General features: G+C 38.6%; 1 protein-coding gene across 1 annotated transcript in view; it reads left to right on the plus strand.

The window, feature by feature from the left end:
* Positions 1–22668, plus strand: part of RSPO2 (R-spondin 2) — a 113951-nt gene extending 91283 nt beyond the window's left edge. Inside the window, exon 5 of the mRNA XM_056333650.1 lies at positions 21539–22668. Within this exon, the coding sequence (XP_056189625.1) occupies positions 21539–21648 (110 nt within the window). The 3' untranslated portion in view covers positions 21649–22668. The remainder of the gene's footprint in view (positions 1–21538) is intronic.
* The last annotated feature ends 134 nt before the right edge of the window (positions 22669–22802 follow it).

Consider the following 22802-nt stretch of genomic DNA (forward strand, 5'->3'; position numbering starts at 1 on the left):
TGATTTTATCAGTGAAAATATACTCAATTTATTTTCAACTATTTAAAGCCTTATTTTCAAGAGAGCTAAATCAAAGGATGGAATAATGAAAGGCAGGGTGAAGGACAGGGATTTCTTTATTGTAACTACCTGTGAATTACTTACTAGTTTGGAATAATGACAGTGCGGTATGTCTTTGAATACGGTCAAGATATTAAACCACATCCCTAGAACCCTAACCATGACTTCAACAATATTTAGCTTGCTGTATCATTCCAAAAATTCTTCACCATCATTTAATTTACCTTGCCCTTAAAATGGGATGTGAAATCTCTCCTTGAAATCATGCCATAAGAATAATCTTTCTTTTAGTCTTTTGGAGCTTCCAGTACTGGCTAAAAGTGGGAACTGCAGGAGCATATGAAAATATTCAAATTGTGGCTAATGGATTGTGTTTTGTTTTGTACGATTATATTGTTATTGTACGGTGTGTAATTGTGTTACTTGATATACAGCTATTTTTCTAAATGTCAAGATGTGGCTAGTAAATAACCTTAAAACTCCATTTCATGGTTGCTACATGAAATGAGTTTCAATGGAATAATGCAGTTTGGAGAGGAGACATAGCCGTCGCACACGCTGTGCATTTTTGTTGAGACATTTCTACTTCAGGGGTGGTATTTTTTTTTCTTTTACTTAGCCCTCTAACACAGGCACAAAAAAATTGGTATGTTTGTTTAAGTCACTTGAGGAGAAAAAAGTCTGATAGTATTTCATAATACTCTGTTCAAATCTTATGCATAATTTGTCAGTGCTGTATTGAGATATGATGTGGTGTTCATGTTTGATGGAGCGACTACACTCAGGATGCTCATACAAAGACAGATCTGCTCTTGCACATGTGCTTGCATAATGTATATTGAATATTGCAACTCCAGGTACACTTTGAACTGTATTATCTTCACCTTTTTTCAAGGTTTCTGAGTTTCAAAATTTCCAGGTTGCTGAGCTTAGCAGACATGCACAATGCTATCAGTTTTCTGCCTTCCCATAAAATAATTGCAATGCTTTATTTTAAAACTAGTGTATTAAATAATTACTTCATTTTGAAGGTGATTATAAAAAGCATCACGTAACATGAATTCACCAAAATGTCTACATGTCATTCCCTCTGCCTTTGGTTATGCCTAATGACTAGCAGGCTCCTAGCACATTTCAAAACTATTTCCGGACATCTTCAGTTCCCCTGCATGCATTCTTCTTCCTTCTGTCTCTGACACAATTCTCTCTGTTTAAGTATATTCTTCCACACTCCCCTGGTTTTCTTCTGCTTCCCATGCTTGCATTTTATTTTTTTTTAATAACCAGAGGTTTCCACTCTGTATGCCTCTTCTATTTATTCATCAATGCTATAATTCAATCTTTCAATTTTGCAAGCTGTCTTTCATTCTGTGTGAAATAATTTAATTGGTGTAATTAATGTAGAGTGAGTATTCTTTTTATCAGCCTAGATAATTTTGATGTTTGGTGATAATACCATATTGTATTTAATAGGCAATAGAAGTATATGAAATATATTTATATAACATTTAAGTAAGAAATCTCAACATATTTATGTATTTGAGGAAGCAATGTGCCATTACAGCAAAGGCTAATGATGTCCTAGGCTACATTATGAGGAGTGTTGCCAGCAGGTTGAGGGAGGTCCTTCCCCTCTACTCAGAACTGGGGAGGCCACACCCGGGTTACTGTGTCCATCTCTGGGCTCCTCAGTACAAGAGAGACATGGACATACTGGAGAGAGGTCAATGAAGGGCCATGAATATGATTAAAGGGACTGGAGCATCTCTCCTGTGAGGAAAAGCTGAGGGAGCTGGGATTGTTCAACCTGGAGAAGGTTCTCCATTAATAAGAGAAAAACAAGCGATGCAACATGTACTTTGGTGCTATGTAGTTTAGAGCACCTGATGTTTTAGCCCAGGTATAGACATTGCCATGCTGGGGAGGGGCAATTTATATGACTAAATGAGTGATGGGAAGGTGTACACCTCACTGGAACATTGAGTGAGATTGTGGAAAATTTCTGAAACCTGTAGAGCATTATAGAAAAAAAAATAATTAGTGAGAACTTATCTAAAGGTATAGTAATGCCAGCAAAATATCTGCAGCTTATTTGATGTATCTGAAGGTGGAATATCACTCTTTGTTATGCTGTGGATGCTCTTTCCGTACAGCTGATACACTAGCACCATTTTTCTCTTTTTTACTTTCCTAAAAGACTTCCTCTATTTTATAATCACTCTATTAATCTCTGTCTCTCTGATACAATAATGATGATAATAATCATAATCATAATAATAGTGATAATGATCATCATAATAATACAATAGACTGTAGAACTTAAAAAGATTCATTCTGGCTTGAAATGTCAATAAAGCTCCAAAACCATTGGCCACTTCTACTTTGTTTTCTGAGTCACCCTATATATTAATCTGCTCAAAATAACATTTACAGCTGAAAGTTTGCAGTTTTGGGGGGTGGGGGGTGGGGGGGGTGGGGCATTGACAGGAAGATGCTGTGCTTAAAATTCTCTTTTAAAATGCTTATTGAACCCACCATCATCTTCTGTGTGTAGTTTCTTATTGCAAAAATCCCAGATGATTTGGCAGCGTTATATTCAGCTGCACATCTGCAACAAACTTATCATTTGCATTAGCACAACAGCTGGCTGAATAAGCTTGCCTCAACACAGAATATTAACAGATGCTTTTCTCTTTTCTGACCCATTTAAAGCACAGGGAAAATAATTTTTTGTTTCCTTTCCCAAAGATGATAAGAGCTCTTACTTCAGTGTGTTGTCTCATGTAGTTTGCTTACAAAAGAAGGAATCGTAACTAGAATTTTATCAGAAATTAGTGTCTGCACATTCTTTCATCTTTTGTAACTACTGTTATGGGCCAGTCTTTCAAAAGTGTGAGTAATTGGAAGCCATATGCAAAAACATGCAATCACTTTCTACAGCAGCAAACCTAGGATAACTGAAATGCAGGCATTACGTGCCTGTTTTGTAAGGCATTTAAATTAGAGGTGGAGTGATGCACACATTTTTGAATGGCATACTGTGAAGCTACAAGTTTTTCAGTGGCAGCTCTGCATGACTACATGATACTGTAGGTTGGCACTGCAAAAGCAGTAGGTTCGTGTCCTGTCATGTCAGGAATGGACCTGATGTGCAGGGCCATAAGTTAACAAATATCCTGTTTTATCATGGAAGCACCGTTGTTACGATCACGTGTAACTTTATTCTTTCTTCCACTCCCTGTTAGTCTCATCTCATACAGCAGTTCAGATTTTCCTTTATCGTTTCTGGTCTCTTGTCTCAGGCAGTATGTGAGACTTGCAGGTTCAATGCATGTCTCATGCTTTTCCCCTTGACAAGCGTACATTTTGTGCATTTTCGGTGTCGTGCCGATTCTGCTGTTAGTTCTGTGCAGAAGAAGTTTGACCTGATCTATGATCAGCTGAAAAATTATGAGCCAAAACGCCATAGCTGCATGATCCTAACTAACTTTGCAGGGTTAGGTTCACGAAAAGGCAAGGAAGTTAGAGAGTGGCAGAAGGGCAGACAGTGGGGCTTTTACTTACAAGGGTTCTGCCAGAAGACATTCCCCAGCAAAATCCTGTTTGCAGGCTCTTCTGCTGTAAGTGCCTCCGTATGGCCATGGACGTGCCAGACTTCATGTGTGGTAGTGAAGTTTCTTGTGAAAAGGAACATGTATTTCTGTCCTATGCTTATAGCCTTAACAACATGTGAGTTTTGGGCTACCGTTACAGTAGTGGTTTTGGTGGGATCGTTGGTTGACTCAGAGCAACTGCTTTCATGTTTTTGTATTCTGGTACTACCAGCCGCCTATCTCAGCCTGTAACATTGCGCACACAGGCTTTCAAGGATTTGTGAAATTTGAGGGTCAGCGCATTGTTCAAGACATGGCTAGTGTGGAATGAACAAAATTCTGCCAGAGATAGTAACTTATATCTGATCTGTTGTTTGAAAGCTCAGTTATGTTCCCAAGCAGTAATTCTTGCATGTAAGAAGAGAATAAATCAGTTCTTCTAAGATAACCATATTTTCATTGCCAGATGAAATTTCAGAACAGAATCACTTATCAAAACATTGTTCTTGAGAAATGATGAGATCAGGCCAGCTGAGTTCTTCATTATGTAAATTATGGATTGAAATAGATCCCATCTATTATAATTTAGAAAAGAAAGAATACCTTTTTCCCACTTTGTAACATACTGTATTGTTCAGTGTAAGTTTTAGCTTCTGTTCTTGGCCTGTTCATAGGTCTGCAGCCCATTACAGTGGTGCCTGTTAGAGCAAATACTGTGAAAGTTTTGCCAGTTTTTCTATGATAAACCATGTTTTCCAGGAATTCATACTTAATCATAAAAAAAATCACCATTGAGACTTGGCATGGAAAGTCTTGATTCACAAGGATTTCACTTGTATATTTAACCAGATTTTGAAAAATAAATCAGTCATCTCATTTGTTAAGTCAGAGGTATTTCAAAATAAAGTATTGTTTAAGGTTCATAGAATTGTATTTGTTGGAAACAAATAATATTATGATCACTTAATCTAAATAGACACGTTTCCTGACAATGAATAATCGCTTTGTTGCTTTTACCTCACAAGCCACTCTTAAATGTTTCTGTGTGTTTTGTCTGTTGGGTAGATCCATGCAGAAACTGGTAAGTAGTTTAAAATGGTCAGATTATTTTCAGTATTCTAGAAATATTCAAATGGATAAGGCATTTTCCTTTGCAAAGCTAACTGTGTATCAATGAAAAATTAACTGTATAAATAACTCTTTAACTTATAGTATGTTGTTGATATTACATCCTAACAGGCATTTTAAAACTTATTTTTTCTATATGGCATGCTTATTTTATAGGTGGCAGGAATATTTCATTTAGTTAATTACATGTAAAAAAACTATTAAATCCTATTTACATGTAAAAACCCTATTAATCCTGTAAATCATCCTACTTTGTGATTCCCACATAGGGTGTTTCCATAGTTCTGATAGAAACAAACTGTAACAGTGGCAATTTCTATCTAATAATCCAGACCGTTGTGCAGATTTTAGTGTCTGCGTAGACAGGCAAACCAGGGATAATTTTGTACTACAAACATACCTGCATTACAAACATACCTGCATATTAGTACTTCGTTGCCTTTTGAAATCAGGTCTGAGGAACAAGCCATTATGTAAAGTTTATTTACACAGAAACTGGCAATAACAGAAATCGTATGTTCGAAGTCTGTATGTGTGGAAGGAAGTTTAAAGAAGAGTAACTGGGTAGCATTAGGCAGTAAGTAATTATTCGGCTACACAGAAGGAAACTGAAAGATGTTAAGCATAACTGGAAGGAGTCTCCTGAAGTCAGAAAATGACAAGAAGAATACGCTACCTTCCAGTCTGAGTTAGAGAGAAGGAAAGTGGCTACAATAGTGGACTAATTGTCTCAGTAGAGAAAATAAACAGTTGAGTGGATACTTGTAACTAATTTGGTAAGTATGTCACACCAGAATGACCCAGTTGTCACCCACTATTAATCTCATAGGACAGTTAAAATCAACACATGGATCAGATTGTGATGAAGGCACTGGCCAAGAAATGATTATTTGCTAACATGATGAAATAATTAGCATTCAGCAGAGATCAACTACACTTCAGTGCGAGAAGCTGATAATCACTTAGCTGAGCTTGGTTCAAATAAATAGTTCCTTCCAGCATTAAAAACAATATCAGCCAGCCCAAGTACGTAGCCAAAGTTATACATTTTTATCCTGGTTTTGGCTGGGATAGAGTTAATTTTTTTCCTAGTAGCTGGTAGAGTGCTGTGCTTTGACTTTAGGATGAGAATAGTGCTGAGAACACAGTGATGTAGCTGCTGCTGAGCAGTGCTTGCACAAAGACAAGGGCTTTTCAGCTTCTCATACTGCCCTGCCAGCAGAGAGGCTGGGAGGCCAAGAAGCTGGATGGGGACAGTGAGGTCAGCTGAACCAAACTGGCCAAAGGGATATGCCAGACCATAGATGTCTTGCTGGAAAATAAAACTGGGGGGAACTGGCTGGCAGGTGGCAGCCACTGCTTGGGAACTGCCTGAGCATTGGTCAGTGGGTGGTAAGCAATTTGCCTTTTCCATCACTTGTTTTGTATATACTACTGCTATTCTTCTTCTTCTTCTTCTTCTTCTTCTTCTTCTTCTTCTTCTTCTTCCTACTACTACTACTACTACTACTACTTTTATTTCCCCTTCCTTTTCTGTCCTATTAAGCTGTCTTTGTCTCAGCCTATGAGTTTTACCTTTTTTCCGGTTCTGTCCCCCATCCCACTTGGGTGGGAGTGAGCAAACAGCTGTGTGGTGTTGAGCTGCCTGCTGGGTTAAACCACAACTTGCATGTCTGGGTTTTAGGTCCATGTATTCCAATGCATCTAAAATCAGAACTGTAAAAATTGTTCAGCTTGAAAAATAGCTGATAATTTGGGGTTAGTGAAGTTGAAAGGTTTCGGATAAATGTTTCTTTCATCATCTCTTGCTCTTTTACACAGAATATACAGGTGGGAATGTACCATTCTTGGGGTAAATACTAATAGACACAAGTCAGAAATGTGCCAGGAAACCTGCTAGTGTTCAGGTGTTCAAACCTGTGCTCTGGCTCTTTTTATTTTATTCATAAGCTGTAGCCGTTGCAGCTGGCCACCAGTTCAGCAAAGACAGGTTTGTGCTACTGTACACACTGTACTGCACTGCAGGATGGGCTCTCTATGACCACCAGCCTCACTATCTACTGGTGGAAATAACTCCGGCCCACAAAGTTTTATTAACATCAGGCACTTCTAAGCAACAAGATCAATAGATCTTGAACAATTTCAGTTATGCAGTGTCTTTAAGCTAATACTGTCACAAAATAATGAAACCAAGATCTCATATCGATCAGAAGCTCACCCCAAGTAGCCATAAGAATGTGATGGTGTGGAGCAAGAATAGCATATACATTTATATTTTTCATATGGTTAATTAAACCCATAGAATCATTCTGTACATACTAAGGTTTTATTGGTATTAGAATAAAGAATTTATTTAAAAAAAAATAACAACCCTGATAATTACTTCTCTCTGTGCTTCTAATCAACAGTCTTTGATGTACATCTGTTCTTTAAGTACATCTGTAACTTCTAGTCAGGAAAAGCCTTTTATGGCAAGTAGCCTTTAAGCTACATGCTGTGTTTATTTCATATATTCTTTTTCCTTTTCTTCTTAAGAAAGCATCCACACATTTTTCTTCAATTTTATCGGTGAGTATATACTTTAAAATGGTTTATGCAAGAAAAAAAGTTAGTTTTCAATTTAGTTTAGACTGTTTGTTTAAACTGATGGTGGAGATTATATTGCTGTCTTTGTTGCAGATGTATATCAGAAGAGACCTTAATATGTCCACTCCACATGAATTATTAGACACCACGTTACGCTGCTTCTTATATCATGTGATGCCAAGGCTGTATCCAGCTGCTGCATATGTGAGGGGGGAAGGCAGCTCCTTGCTCTGCTGAGAGCATCTGCAGCAGCAGGCTGGCATAACAGAGATGCTGCAGACCGTTCGTTCCCCTAGAAAATCAATGTGTCTTACCTCTGGGAGGGAGTCCTGGTTTTGACTGGGATAGAGTTAATTCGCTTCTCAATAGCTGGTATAATGCTGAGTTTTGGATTTGGTATGAGAATGATGTTGATAGCACTGGTGTTTTAGTTGTTGCTAAGTGATGTTTATACTAACTCAAGGACTTTTCAGTTTCTCAGTTATTGCTGGTGAGAGGGCTGGAGGGGCACAAGAAACTGGGAGGGAGCAGAGCCAGGACAGATGACCCAAACTAGCCACAGGGATATTCCATACAGTAGAACATCACGCCCAGTGCATAAACTGGAGGGAGCTGGCTGGGGCTGGCCGATCGCTGCTGGGGGACTGGCTGGGCATCGGTCAGCGGGGGGTGAGGGACTGTGTTGGCATCACTTGGGTTTTTTTTCTCTTTGGGGTTTTATTCCTCTCTCCCTCTCTCTCCTATTCATTACAATTGTTGTTGTTGCTATTATTATATGTTTTATCTTATTTTATTTCAATTATTAAACTGTTTTTTCATCAACTTATGAGTTTTACCTTTTCCCAAATCTCTTCCCTATCCCTCTGGGGGCAGGGAGTGAGCAAGCAGCTGCATGGTACTTAGATGCCAGCTGGGGTTAAAGCACAGCAGGGGAGAAAAAGTCTTGACGTTGTTGTTATTGGGTGCTAAATATAAAAAGCCCATGGTTTTAAATACAAAATGTTTCAACGCTGATGTACTTATGGTTGAAATACATACTCATCATTCAGTCTGTTTAATCATGTGAAACAGCTCATGTGGATAAATTTATTGTCAAGTTCTTACTTCAGTTTAGTAAAACAATTTTCAAACCAGTCTTTGTTCAGTTGTGCATGGTTGCTATCTGTGAAGCCAGCACTGCGCCAGTGTAGGTGTTCCTGCAGCTGTGCCGGGGAAGGAGCATGTGTGTGTTCCTCATCCAGCCCTGCACAGACTGCCTGGCAGCCTTCAGCGCCAAGGGCGGCAGCCTCAGCCTGCCCGCAGGCATGGGTTTGTACTTCGGTGGATTAGCAATTGTTAATACAGCCTCTTCTGCCCGCAGAGCTGTGGCTGGTGGTGGGCACTGAGGAACAGCCAGGGCGAAAATGTCCTCAGCTGCTCCATCTGGATCCAGAAAAGGGGCATTCCCCATAACTGCAGTAATACTGGATTCATTCTGGAAATACATTGTATTCAGACTTCTTGTGGCTCTTCCTAGAGATACATTTTCATGGTGAAGGTGAATAACAAGTAATGGTAAAAAATACTCTAGAGCAGACCTAAACATAATCCAGGTTGCTTTGTAAAGGTCCCCTTCAAACACAATTGATTTTCATTCAGGTAAATGTAAAGTTATCCTGGAGGATCAAAGAGTTATAGAACAAGGAGTGCATGCCTGCAGGATGAGGAATGGCTTCTGAAAAGCAATGTTGCTCAGCAGAAATAACATGAGTCCACTACAATAAAGAGAGGAAAATATCAAATACAATTCTTGGTTCTATAACCTTGGTAGTAAGGAAAAAGATGATTAATCAGTTTTATCCTACGTATGAGCAGAACTCAACAGGTTTTGAGAGTCAAAAACTTTGAGGGCTACAAAGGAAACTTTATAGAAAGGTGCACAAAGACTACCATATGTTCAATTTCTCAGAAAGATGGTGAGCAAAAATTTATCTACCACACGTGAAGAGAAAAGTCTGATCTAGGATAGAAAGGCATAATGAGAAATAATAAATGGATATTAAAACTTAAGTTAGGAATTGGGCAGCTATTTCTGGTGGTGGAATGATTAACTGCTGGGACAATTACCAGAGGAAGTGGTGGATCCTCTGTCTCCTCTTGTCTTCAGATCTAGACCGGATGCATTTCACTAGCAAGCTATTAACCTCAACAGCATATGAGAATAATGTTTGATTTCTCATGTTTATGTACGAGATCTCACTGGAGGTTCTCTTTGACCCCACTTCTCCTTTGCAATCACTGCGTCATCTTAAGTTTTAAGGAATAAAACATGTTTTCAATTATATTACTATAAACTGCAAGCATTCTTAAAGAGACGTGCATGATCTCATTTTCCTATTGATGTATTTATTATTTAGTTTACAGACTTTGAAAAGGTATGCAGGTTCGAGACAATCTTGTGCAGTGAACTTCAGATAAGAACTGGTTCAGCTGGCTTCAAGGCAAACAAGGCACTTAAAGTTATTAAGTCTAATAATAAACTTGGAGAAATCACAGGTTTTTTGGCTTGTGGTTTGTCCTTACTATACTTTCATGTGCCTCTGCAGTACAATTTAATATAAGACACGTTATATCTAATGCTGCTATTACATGCAGACTTGAATTTATTTGGAGAAGTTGTAGAGCATAATTTAAAGAAAGTACAGCATAAATAATTTGTTTTACATGAATTTCAGTTTTAAATAAGCATAACTTTGAAACATCTCGTTTGTTTTCTTCCAATATGACTGTCTCACTGTGAAAATCTCCAAGCATATCAAATTTAATTTTCTGCTTTTGACTGTTTTGCCCTACATTCTGATTAGCAATTTAAAAAGGGGAAAAAATGCCTATCAATAATTCAATATCTGGGAAAAAAAATAAAAGAAAGTTATTAAATACTTTACAGCCCATTCACTGAAACCCACTAATTATCATATTTTTTAAAGGCTCATTACACCTTGAACAATTTTTTTTTTCTGGGGAACGAGAAATTAATGAGTGGTATATACCAGTTTAGTGCCTTGGGGTAAAAAAATGTTAGGTGGTCCCACAGTCTGTTTATGCATTATTTTGGAGAAAGCCAAAAATAAATACTTTTAAGCTCAATTTATCTTAGGTCCTTGATCCTGATTTACTGATATTTCCCGCTGTCCTAAGCCAGCTCATGTTCAAACCTCAAGTACCAGTTGGTCAAAAAAATTCGGTTAATGCTTCACAGCAATGTGGGGACATTTAAAGAGCTGCTTGTGTGGGGTTTGTGGGGATGGGGGTGTAAAGTTTTTCCTGTGCATGAATTTTGCAGGGACTTGAGCCAAACATTGCTCAAACACTCAGAAAAAAAAAGTCCAGGAGGAAGTCTGAAGAAAAAAGTCTGAATAGCCGATGGTCATACAACTTGTTTTTCTTTCATAAAGAAAGTCTGCCAGGCAGCCTGAAACAGTCAGTGTCTGATACTTCAGTCTGAATAAGTCTCCTTTAAAACCAAAGAAATTACAGATTCTCTATGTGCTGAAGAACGTATGTAGTTGTGTATCAATTTGAATACCAGTTTTCGGTTAGGGAGGGAACCGTGTTTTTCCCTAGAGTGCTTAAACTCACTCCCCTTAGTCCAGCTGTTCCTTTCCACAGATCTCTCCACGGCATGTTTGCAGTGGGAAAAAAATCGCATCAGCATCCTCCCACGGAGGCAGCAGGCAGGCTCAGGTGCGGCATGACCATGTTACAGACAGACCATCATCCTGATGTCTTTTTTGCTTCCTTGCAGAACTCCTCATGCACTCCTTTCCCGAAGACAATAGTGGAGCTTTGAAAACTGGTCCAGACCATAGTTAACAGGACTCAGCTGGGTGATTTTATGTTCCTGACTTCATTGTAAAGTAGACTCCATATAAACACTAAACTTGCAAAAAAGTTCTGTGGGCCATAAAGCTATTTCTAAAGTTGTGACAGTGGTTTGGTGATACTAGCACACACAAAAAAGCTTTAGCAAGCTGAAGCACCCTATCAGGTACTGTACATATCTGTTTTTTATAAATGGCTGTGTAGTATAAATTTTAATATCTGTGAGAAACTGGTGTGTGACTATTGGGAAACAAGTAAGATTTAGGGTGAAAAGTGCCCTATCTCCAGCTTCTGATAGTGAATAAACTTCCTGTAGCCATATGATGTTGAATTAACCGGTTACACATAAATCAGCCTGGCATGCATGTGAGCTTGTAGGCAGTCTTGGGAAAGTGCTTCTCTTTAAGTCAGCAAGAAAGCTGTAATACATTTAGGGATAAAGCCATGTAACTCAGGACATTTTTAAATCCTGAGTGGCCACAGCTCAAAGACAGTGACTATCTCTATAGTACTTAATTAGATGTGCTGGGGTGCTATCTGGCACTGCATGGAGTGGCATGGGTCAGTCAACACCCGTAATGGCTCTGTTCAGAGCTCCCCAGCCAGGGACATGCCTGCAGGAGCAGCCCTGGGCTATGCTGTCTTCCTCAGAAGGGCAGGGGCTGCTCCAAGTCAAAACACAACAGACAAGTGAGGTATAGTATTTAGGAATGTTCTCTAACACTGTTTAATGTAGTCATGGAGGTGTAGCATTAGTATGGAGAAAGCTGTGGCCATAGGGAAGTCCTCGAAGCTAAATTTAGGATAAAGAACGTGTTACGCTGCATCAGCAGAGAAGGAATATCAGAAAAGATAATATCCTAACTACAAGACCAAGACAGCAACTCCATCGTGACCATGTTACAGATAGTAAGAGCTGTAATGGATGGAGTGAAGCTCTGATTGTGGGTTTGGTGATGAAAACAAGTGTGTGTGCTTCAACTTGCTGCATCGGAGAAATGTCTGAGGAGAAGGGAAAAGTGTGTACAGATACACCAATGTAGTTATGGGCAAACAGAGGGTAATGACCAAATCTAGGTAGACAATATGAAATACCTGCTGTTTCAGCACCTTCTGGAGTATAAACCAAATGAATATCAGCGAGCAACGCATGTGCAGCAGTTAATCTGGCACACCATTCCTGATGAGCAGACTGATGTAATAATTTTACATCATGTAATTAGAAATGATACATTCATCTTCATTTATAGCGGTTATTCAGTAGGAGGCTTCCTGCTGGATTGTACCTTAATCCATTATCAGGTGTTCATTTTAGACTTTTTTCTTACTGACTCTCAATAGGATTACCTGTGCATTACTTGAAGAGAGGCAGAAGTGATAAGTAAAACTATTTTTTGAGCTTGTTTCAGTTTAAAAAAAAGAAAAGAAAAAAAAAAGGAAAAAAAAAGGGTCCTTGAACAGCATTATTCCTCAGTTCTTGACCAGAATCCCTAAAGGGAATTTAAAAAGACATATAAACATTTACATGTCATATAAAAACCCCTTCACAACTAAATACTATTTCACAGAAGGAAAAAAAAATCTCTACAAAGATATCTTCCCAGTATAATCTCTCCCTCTGTAAGAAACTCTTAATTGAACAAAATGCAATTTCCAGAATGAAATTAAACCTTGCAGGTGCCTCAAGTAAATGTTGTCTCAACAGAATTTATTATCTATTCCCTATATGATGAAGTAAAAAAATATATTAATTAAATCAGCTAGAAAAAGGAGAAATGGATGAAAAATAATCTGTTTTGAAATAGTGGACAGAGGGAGTTTTAAGTCAGATTAGTGTCCAATCAAACCTAGAGGAATTCAGAGCCAATTAGTTCTTAGCCATAATTGTTGCCTATAGAGTTGAAATGTATTTACACATGTATGTATACACCTGACTGTGTATAAATATTGATTTATTATTTTAACATTTGCTTTATATTGCACTGTGAAAGGAAGGAAAATAAACCTAAACCTTTCCTTGGAAATATTTTGCTTGGTTCTGCCTGCAAAGCATCTGATCTGACATGGTGTTGACTAAGATAAGAATAGTGAGTACCATGCATGCAACTGATATTCATATGATATGAATTCTGAGCTAAATCTACAGTAGATAAACATTTTGGCTGCAATGGAGATCCTCCTGTTTTCACACAACTGTGACTGAAAGGACAATGGGACCCAGCATTTAGCATCTATCCCAGGGGTCCTCAAACTATGGCCCGCGGGCTGGATACGGCCCCCAGGATCCTCAATCCGGCCCCCGGTATTTACAGACCCCCCCGCCGGGGGTTGGGGGGGGGAAACCAAGCAGCCGCAGATGACCCTGCCACTGCATCCGCGCGCCGGCCCCCTGGTTAAAAAGTTTGAGGACCCCTGATCTATACTATTCAGTCAAACTAGGTCTTCTGTCAGAGTTTTCTGAGAGTTTCCATGTCACCTTGAGTTTGCTGGTTTTCCTCTTCCCCCAGTATGCTTTCTTTTGCTTTCTTTCCCTTAGCCTTATGTGTGATTTTTTATTTTTTCACTTTTTATATTCATTAACGAATAGAAAGTCTTATGTTCTAGGCAGATTAATGGTTACTTTTACAAAGAAAAAATAGTATTCTTTGAAATGATGGAAGTGGAAGCCAGTTTTCGGTTAATATCTCACTGCTATCTACTGAATACTTTGGAAAACTGCATTGTGGGAAATGCATTGAGTTTCAGCAATGTAAGATGACTCTTTTCCCAGTGAATTTGCCCTAAAGTTGAAGAAAAAATCCACTGAACTCTCAATAGGCTGTGACATGTAAATTCCATTCTTTGTGGAGGAATCAGTATTTCTTAAACAGGTGACAATGCCTGATGGTACTCGGTATTTTCCAGAAGGAAAGAACATCAGATTTGAGTATTGTTTAGTTTGTATTCAGGCCAGATGAAAAGCAGTAGATGTGTACTCTGGGAGAAAAAGAGTACCTCACTTCATTTATTCTTGCCCTAAATATTAACATCTATAATTTCTTAGTGAATGTGTCAAAACAAAAGAAGCTAGTGGGATTAATGTACAGAAACGTGAGATAATTTGATCTTTCTTTCAGTTGAGGAATTATTTTTTTTTATTCTTTTAAATTAGCTTTCATCTCTGTAGCTGTGTTGGTTTGGATATAATTTACCCAAAGTTTACCCAAAATTGTGAAATTATTAAGTTGAAAATTGAAAATGAGCTATCAGGATTCTGGCTGCCAGGAACTGAATAAGATGCCATGCAGGCTAGCTCTGCACTACCAGTGCTTTTGTAATGATCTGTGTAGAAATTATGAGGTTTACTCAAGACAGAAATTTCCATGATTTTCAGCAGGGAATCATGACATCAAATAGGCAAGAATGTGTGAAAAACATCAAACTGTGCTTTTACATGAGGGAACTCATTTTCTTAGTTTATTATTTATTTCAGTAGACCGGCAGTACATGTAATTTATACCATTAGCTATTAGTATTGCACCAAAAAGTACATAAGAAGACTATTAAACTTGCAAACTCAAGTACTTCAAAGCTGAAGGAAGTACTTTCATTTGCTCCTTCTTTGTATCAGTGGTGATAACATCTACAGTATGGTAATTTTTTCCTATTTTCATTCAGTAATCGTTCTAAGACCTAATTTGCTAACATTATTCAGCTCTTCCAAATGAAAAAAGAATGATAACATAATTCATGACTTTGCTATGGTGTTCATTGTTACTGTGTTTCAGTGCTCTGCAAACATTAATTAACCCACCTTTACAAATTGTGGGATTTGAATAGAAAATGGAATAGAAATTTTGGGATTGGGGATGGTGTCATGGGCAGTTGATGTACTTTATGTGATCATACCATCCCTTCTGGTGTCTCCAGAGGCAAAAATGTATTTGCAGGACTTCTTCAAATTACATCAGAAATTCACCCAGGAAAGCGAGGAGCTAGTTTCTGACACTTGACCCTTCCTGTCCCATCTCCTCAATCTTCTTACTTCTTTTCCAGTGTCACAGTCCGAGTCCCAGTATCTTTCACTCCCTGAACAAAAAGGTTATTTTATTTCAGCTGATTTCCCCCAAGTCATATTCCTCCTGTAGCACACATTAAGCATATCCAATTTCAACCTAAGTTTGATGGTGTTTGAAAAAACAACAGCAAACTAGCTTAGGAAAGCTGTCATGAATCCATTCAGTAGCAGGTGACATTGGTAGAGATGCCCACGGTGTGTGGTTTGCTAAGTTATTAAAGCTCTGTGTCCTCTTTTTGTGGGCCACTTGTCAGTGCTGGTTTGAAAATCATGCTTTAGGAAGAGGTTGACTTTGTAGCAGTGGGTGTTTTTTTTTTCTTTCGTTGAGTGTGTGTTTACAAGATTTCTCATCAATTTGTGCATTTCTCTGGCAGTTGCGGTATCCAAAATTTTTAACCTGACTGAAAGCCCCAGGAAATAAATTACCTCTGAGGAATAATTTATGAACTGAATCCTTTGCTTGCTTGCTAGTTGGATTTTTGAAGTCTGGATTTTTGTTTATGTGCAGTTTGATACGTGGTTCAAATGGAGAGTAAATGATGAGACAACCGCAGGTCTGTGCAGGACAGAAGTTGTCCAGAAGCTTACAACTGCCATCTTTCTCTTGAGTTGAGCTGACTGGTTAATCATTGAGTATCCCTATCATCTTTCCACCGCTATCATTAGCTCCCTGGTGTCTGCCATCCTTCAGTGATACGAGGGCTGTGGTAACTTCTCTAGCTCACCGTGCAGATGAGGTGCTGCCACACGCGGGGTCCATGCTAGAACTGCAGCCATAGCACAATGATGTACAGGTGTGCAATGACTTAGCTCCTAACAGGACAAAGGGTATATTTAGCAAAGTCTGCTGTTATCCCAGGACACCATTGTGCCTTTGCTGCTAGCAGTGAAAATTCTGTGTATGAAAATCCACGGAAGGGGAGCAGGCAGACAGCTGTAAGTCCTGTTATTCCGTAATCATCAGGAGAGGAGAAAAATGTTTTAAATAAAGAAAGGAGCATTAAGCATTCTGATATCTCTAAAATAGTAATGTGTATGTTAGAATGCTGAAAACTTGTGAGGGAATTACACTATGAAATAAAGCTGCAGATGTCACTTTTTCCCCTGCCTTTTTTTAACGTTTCAAATGTAAGTCCTTGCTGCCCTCACGTGGATGTGTCCTGGATTTTCTCCATCTGCTGAAAGCAGCAACGGACAGAGATTTTGTTAGAAGAGCAGTACATACAACAGCATCTATACAGCAGATTAAGAACAAATCAGATACTGAACTGATGCTGTCTATCTGAGACAAGGATCTCGAGCAATGTGGCTGGGAGTCCCTGTGAATTCATTTGCTGCATTTTAGTTCTGGAGAGCCAGGAGTGCCCTGAGCGTTAGCGATCTGCTGCCAAAACTGTGTCTGGAGAAAGCTGCCTTTGCAGCTAACAGAAGGTGATGAAGGCACCTTTTGAACCAGGTAATGTGTGTCCTGAATTAACAGGCGGGTCCATCCAGCAGGAACCTGTGGTATTTGCAAACATGTTTCAGCTCAGGGTATGAGACAGACCAGAGAACTGAGCACAAGTCTCTAATATACCAGCATAGAGCAACTGTAGGAGAAACACTGATAAAATGCTACAGAAGCAACAAAAAAGGAAGAAAAGTAATCCAGCAAGAGCCTAGTTAAATAATTTTCATAGCTGTTACTCTCTGATGTACAGACAATTGCCGTGTATATTAGCATAAATGTTTTTTTTTCAGGAATTCATGTTGGAATTGCATCATTACCTATATGTTATTGTACCATTACCCATATGTTATCTAACCCTTAGAAGCTGTGGCACATTGTTAGCTAATGATAATGTTTAATTGCATAGTATTGCAATAGTATTGCCCATCTACCTACCAGAACCAAGTAGTCCAAATAAAAGTTTAATGAATAATACTGGAAAGATACCAACGATTGGGATAAGTTGCTTAGAAAATGAGGACTTACTCATTGGTAATTTATAAATCAAATAGCAAAACTGAATGTTATAACATTGCAATAAAGGGTTTGAATGAATGGGTTTGCCAGTCTTACTTCTGTAAAATAACCTGTGCAGAAATAGGAGATACAGAACGATAGGTAAGTTTTAAGGCTTTTATTTGCTAGATAATTGAACACAAAATCCACCTAAGTTTCAGATCTTTCTTAGGTCCTGTATATTTCAGTGTATACACATGACTTTACAGAGTATTTAACAAATTCTGTAAATTGAGTTCAGAGCTGACTGATAATAAAAATTGAGGAGCCCTGTTTTAGACAGTCAGAGATAAAAAATGCTTTTCAAGGAAAAGTTAGTTAGTTGGCTAGTTAGTATGCAAGGGAAAATAAAATAAAAATAAAAATATGAGTACATAACCTGAACAGTGCTCAGGTATCCTGCTGTTTGCATTAATTATTTCTATTTGCTCCCGTTGCTGTTAAAACCAAAGGATTTACAAAATAGATTGTAGTCGTAAAATAAAGACTGAAGATGAGGCCTGATGTGGAAGCCTGTATCTTGGAAAGGAGAAGCAAGGCACACGGCTGTCTACCAGATAACAAGCAGGCGAGCTATCGTTAAGAAGGGTGCAGTGTTGCTCAAAGAGCGGTGCTGGCTGTGGAACCCAGGTGGCTGCGCTGGACAACTTGCTCGCTTGGGTGTTTTTTTCTGATCAGGAGGTGTTTATAGGCTAGGTGGATCAGACACTCTCTCAGATACTCATAGAATCAGAGAATCACAGAATGGTTTGGGTTGGAAGGGACCTTAAAAATCTGGTTCCACCCTCCCTGCCAAGGGCAGGGACACCTTCCACTAGACCAGGTTGCTCAAAGTCCCATGCAGCCTGGCCTTGAACATGGATGGGACATCCACAGCTTCTCTGGGCAACTTTTTCTACTGTCTCACCACCCTCACAGTATTTCTTCCTAATGTCTAATTTAAATCTACACCCTTTCAGTTTAAAACCATTCCCCCTTGTCCTATCATTTCAAGCCCTTGTAAAAAGTCCCTCTGCAGCTTTCTTGTATTCAGTTCTGTCCTGTCCAGTAATACTATAATCTGTTACTGATAGGAGAGACAGAGTGCTTTTGCACTCCCTTCTCATTTGCTTCAGCCAGTAATTGCCTTCTGTGTGGAACAGCAAGTTCTGGACTATAATACACTGCTGCTAAAAGTCCACTCCTTTTCAACTGCCTCAGCAAAGCCAAGCGTGGCAGGGCCCTGCCGCTTTCCATGGAGAGAGGGGCTTGGGGTCAAGGGCTCTCGCTCTCAGGAGCAGTAAGCATGGCGAGGTGTGAGGTGGCCATGCATGGCTCCTTGAGGACGAGGTTCTCCACACCTGACCCATGGCACAGAGAAGAGGGGAGCCACTGCCATTCCAGCCCCAGGGGAGTGCCTTCTCCATCGGCTGTCCTTGCTCCACTGCCCTCCAGTTGGGGAACTGAGAGTCTGGCTCCTGCATCATCTTTGAGGATCTACTTTCCGTATCATAAACATAATTTCTTCAAAAGACATCTGTAGCAAAATATTCAGAAGTTACTTCTGTTCACTGTGCTTCTGCTGACAAAATAAGTGCTATAATTGAAATCTGCATTTAATAAAAGTTATCATGTGTAGGGACTTCAGCAGCATACTTCGTTTGAACTCCCTAGTCTTTATTCATTTTTCTTGCTAATCCCTAATCTGTGTTGCATGCTAGTAACGATATGGGAACCAATGGTTGGCCAAGAAATACCTTCTATATTCAGTTTTCTGCTTAGAATGACAGTTGGGATTTGGGGCTCCTAGCATCGTTAGCCATCTGGATTTTCTCAGCGTGGTTTAATACTGTCCTGAAAGTAATGAAACGTTGTGTACTACAGGGCACTTTGAAATAAAATGAGCAGCCAAAGAGCTCACTAACAGGAGAACAAATTTTCAGGTATCAACAGCTCTGTGGTACTGCCTCCACAGAGGCTGCTGCTCCATGGCACATATCAAAGAAGGTAATTTGCCTTTGGTGTGCCTTGCGGCAAAAGCAGGTACAGGGATGATTGCTGCAGAGCAGCAGCAGCACCGTAATGTGTTTGCTGCACAATGACATCTCAAATCACTGAAATCTAGTCCAGTTCATCTCTCTTTTAAGTATATTGTATGGAGAGCGTGCTGGCAATTTGATTTGATGAGTGTGTTAAAGGAGCTACTTTGTAAGGCTTAGACAATGATACCAAGTGGGTTGTGTGTAATTTTTTCTGTGCATCTGAAAGTTTTCAGAGGAAAAATAATAGGATCTTCCCCTACCTTAAACTTACAGTAAGCATTTGCTCTAGTTCTTTGGAGGAGGTCGTAGAGAAAAATAGACAAGGCACTGACTGAAGTTTATATTTCTTTTTAGTAATTGGCCTCTACAGTGAGAAACCTCAGAAAGTAAAATCACTGAGCAAACAGGATAGCAAAACTCCAATAAAGCTCTAATTGATACTGCTGATCTTCTGACCGGCAGCATTGGTCCCTCATTTCAATTTCTTTCCCCTTCATCTATTCCTTCCTTAATAAATATTTTGAAGATTTAGGTTAAAAATGTTATACTTCATAATATACCAACCAGTAGAATCACAGGAAAAAAAAAATGATATGGAAATGTCTATAATTCAAACCATCTTGCAATGCCACTTTGTGTCAAGTATTCCTTCCCTCTGACCTCATTAGGTGTGCCTAGTCATTAGATACAGTGTTACTAAACAGTTTTAACTTAAAAGCTGCTTTGATTAATGATTGGTTGAACTGAGGTTTTACTATGTAGGATTAACTAGATTTAAAAATGGCAAAATGCCATGGTAGCATTAACGCCAGACTTTAATGAGAAGCAGAAGTAAACTCCAAGGTCCCTTATGATTTTAATATGGACTAAACTTGTGTGCTCATTACCTTAATGTCCTGTCCTATTTTATATACAAAATTCCAATATTTCCTAGAGAATAGTAGCCTAGACAGCATGTTACAAACATGCAATCTGAAGTACATAACCCTATATTTTTAACGAATCATAAATTTTCATAATTTTAGAATCAGAGTTTTTCACTGCTGTTATCAAGTGGAGAAAAATGCTTCATACTGGTTTAGACCTTTTTATTTAAAAAACAATATGGAAGTAAGACAAAGCCAGACTGGTAAACATTTCTCCCAATTAATAATGTATTGACAATGTAGATGAAAAATGGATTTTCACATTTTTATGTCATCTGCTCCTTGAATTTTCTTTTACTATCTTCTCAAGTTCATTTAGTTCTCCTGAAAGGTTACAAAGTTGGCACCTCTAGAGACTAATAACCTTATTTTTTTTATCATTGATCACATATTTCAGTACATGATACAGCCAAGAAAACCCAGATCATTCTTACTCCAGACAGTGTTTGGTCATCTTAAATCCTACCAGACTGGTTAGGGTTTAAGCATATACTTAAAAGTTAATGCATTGCTGCACGAGGGCCTTTGTATCTAGCATTTTCTCAGTCTATAGTACCTTTGCTGAGATAATTAAAGGTCACCGATTTATTATTAGAACTGAACAGGAAAAAAAATTCCCGTCGAAGGAGACTGAGAATTTGGTTTTCTGCATTGATCCTTATTTCTCTGTTTTGGTTATTTTTCAGTCAAATTCCAATAGTAAGAAGCATGTAATGAAATTTTTGTTTCTGCACGATACTACGCTGTGAGATTTAGGCACAGGGTGCTAATAAGCAGTAGCAACAGTTCTTTGCAGTGGCGGCACTATTTCTGCCAAAGCATGTAGGACAACATCCAACCAAATAATTGGGCTGTAATGCCTGGTTTCTCATTGAAATCATGGATATATTGGACTTGACTTAAATAGGATTACTCACTCAAACAAATTTACGCAAGGATCTAAGGCACGTATCCAGCTTTCAGTGAGTTAGGAGTCGACGTACCCATTTGGCTTTGGACCCCAGGCACTTGCATAATGTTGCTTGCGTGAGTTACCCTGCTGAAAGTGAGACCTACATCAACATGGTTAATCATACCCGCAAAACTGTGCCTGTGGGTAAGCGATGACAGTCGGGGATCCTGCTTCCTCTGGTATCCCATTGAAAGCTTCTGTTTCCACTGACGATCAAAGCTCATTAGCCAGCATTACCTTTGCAGTCCCCATCAATAATTTTACATGTCATGGAGTTTTTTGACTACAGTCTAACATCACTTCTGCATTCTTTACTTAGTTGACTCATTGATTTGTTTTTTTTTTTTAGGGAGAAGGCCAACAAAAACAAAAGACAAGAAAAAGAAGAAAAAGAATTTGATGGAAAGGGCTCAGAAGCAGCACAGCATCTTTTTAGCGACAGATAAAACAAGCCAGTAAAGACTTGATTTTCTTTAATATATTTTTTTTGCAAAGTGCACAAAAGCTGCTATATGCTCCTGCCCATGGATGCACTACGATTCAGCTGCTTTGACAGTATTGGTGGCAAATAACTTGTGAAAAAGAAAGCCCACAAAGTTGTTTGTTTTATTTATATATTTTTTTATTTTATTTTTTCCTCTAATTTTTGACCTGAAGACTTCAAGGTCAGGAGTGCACTGAGTTGAATCGGTGGAAGTGGTGCTGAAGTGCGTCAAAGATTTTGTTCTGAGTGCCTGGTCAACATGTTGACATGGAAGGGAAGCAGGAAAGAAACCTGTCTATCAGCATTAGGCGGACTTGTGCATATTTAAATAAATAAAAAAAAGGAAGTCTTGGAGGTGTAGGTACTATTACATTTATGGCCTTTGTTTCCTATATTTGTACATTTCAAGAGTAAATGGATATGACTTACCTACTTCATGTTAATGTACATTGTTCTCAGCACCTGCTACATTGAAACTGTTGTATAATAAAATGGCTTTAAGACAATATACTGCAGGAATTACTGCTTAGACTTATAGCACAACAGACTCTGTGTACATATTACTCTCTCTACATATAAATTAACGTATTTACTGTACATCTATGCATTTTTATGTATACTTTATACATGTTTAAATTTATGTCCTGTTGGTTTTAGTAATATACCTTAAAATAATCCAGTAAATGTTTACTTTTTCCTATTTTTTAATTATCTTCTCAAATTTCTCAATAGTTACAACTGGACTTATTTTCTCATTTGTAAAGCACATTCAGATGGCTAAACTACCTTGTACTGACCCTTGCAATGGCGTGTCAGCTCTGAAGTATACTTGCCAGACTAGTAAACCACAAATCTTTTCTGCTATTCTGTGCTTCTATCTCAGCCCCAATGTACTTTGTCTCAGAAAAAGAAGTGTAACTTTTTTTTAAGATGAGGCACAATGTCAAGAGATGTTTTGAGTGTCAGGAGAGAAATTACATGGAAAGTTCTTGGTATCTAAGATTGTATGTGTAAGTTTTTGTCAAATATAATGCACAATGTTTTATTTCTGTTAGTCCTGATCTAGTCAGATAGAGCAAACAAATACCTGAATAGGGGAGAAACAAAAGAAAAAGCTGTGTGAGTCCAT

This window comes from Falco biarmicus, chromosome 3 (assembly GCF_023638135.1).
Source record: "Falco biarmicus isolate bFalBia1 chromosome 3, bFalBia1.pri, whole genome shotgun sequence".
Lineage (NCBI taxonomy): Eukaryota > Metazoa > Chordata > Aves > Falconiformes > Falconidae > Falco > Falco biarmicus.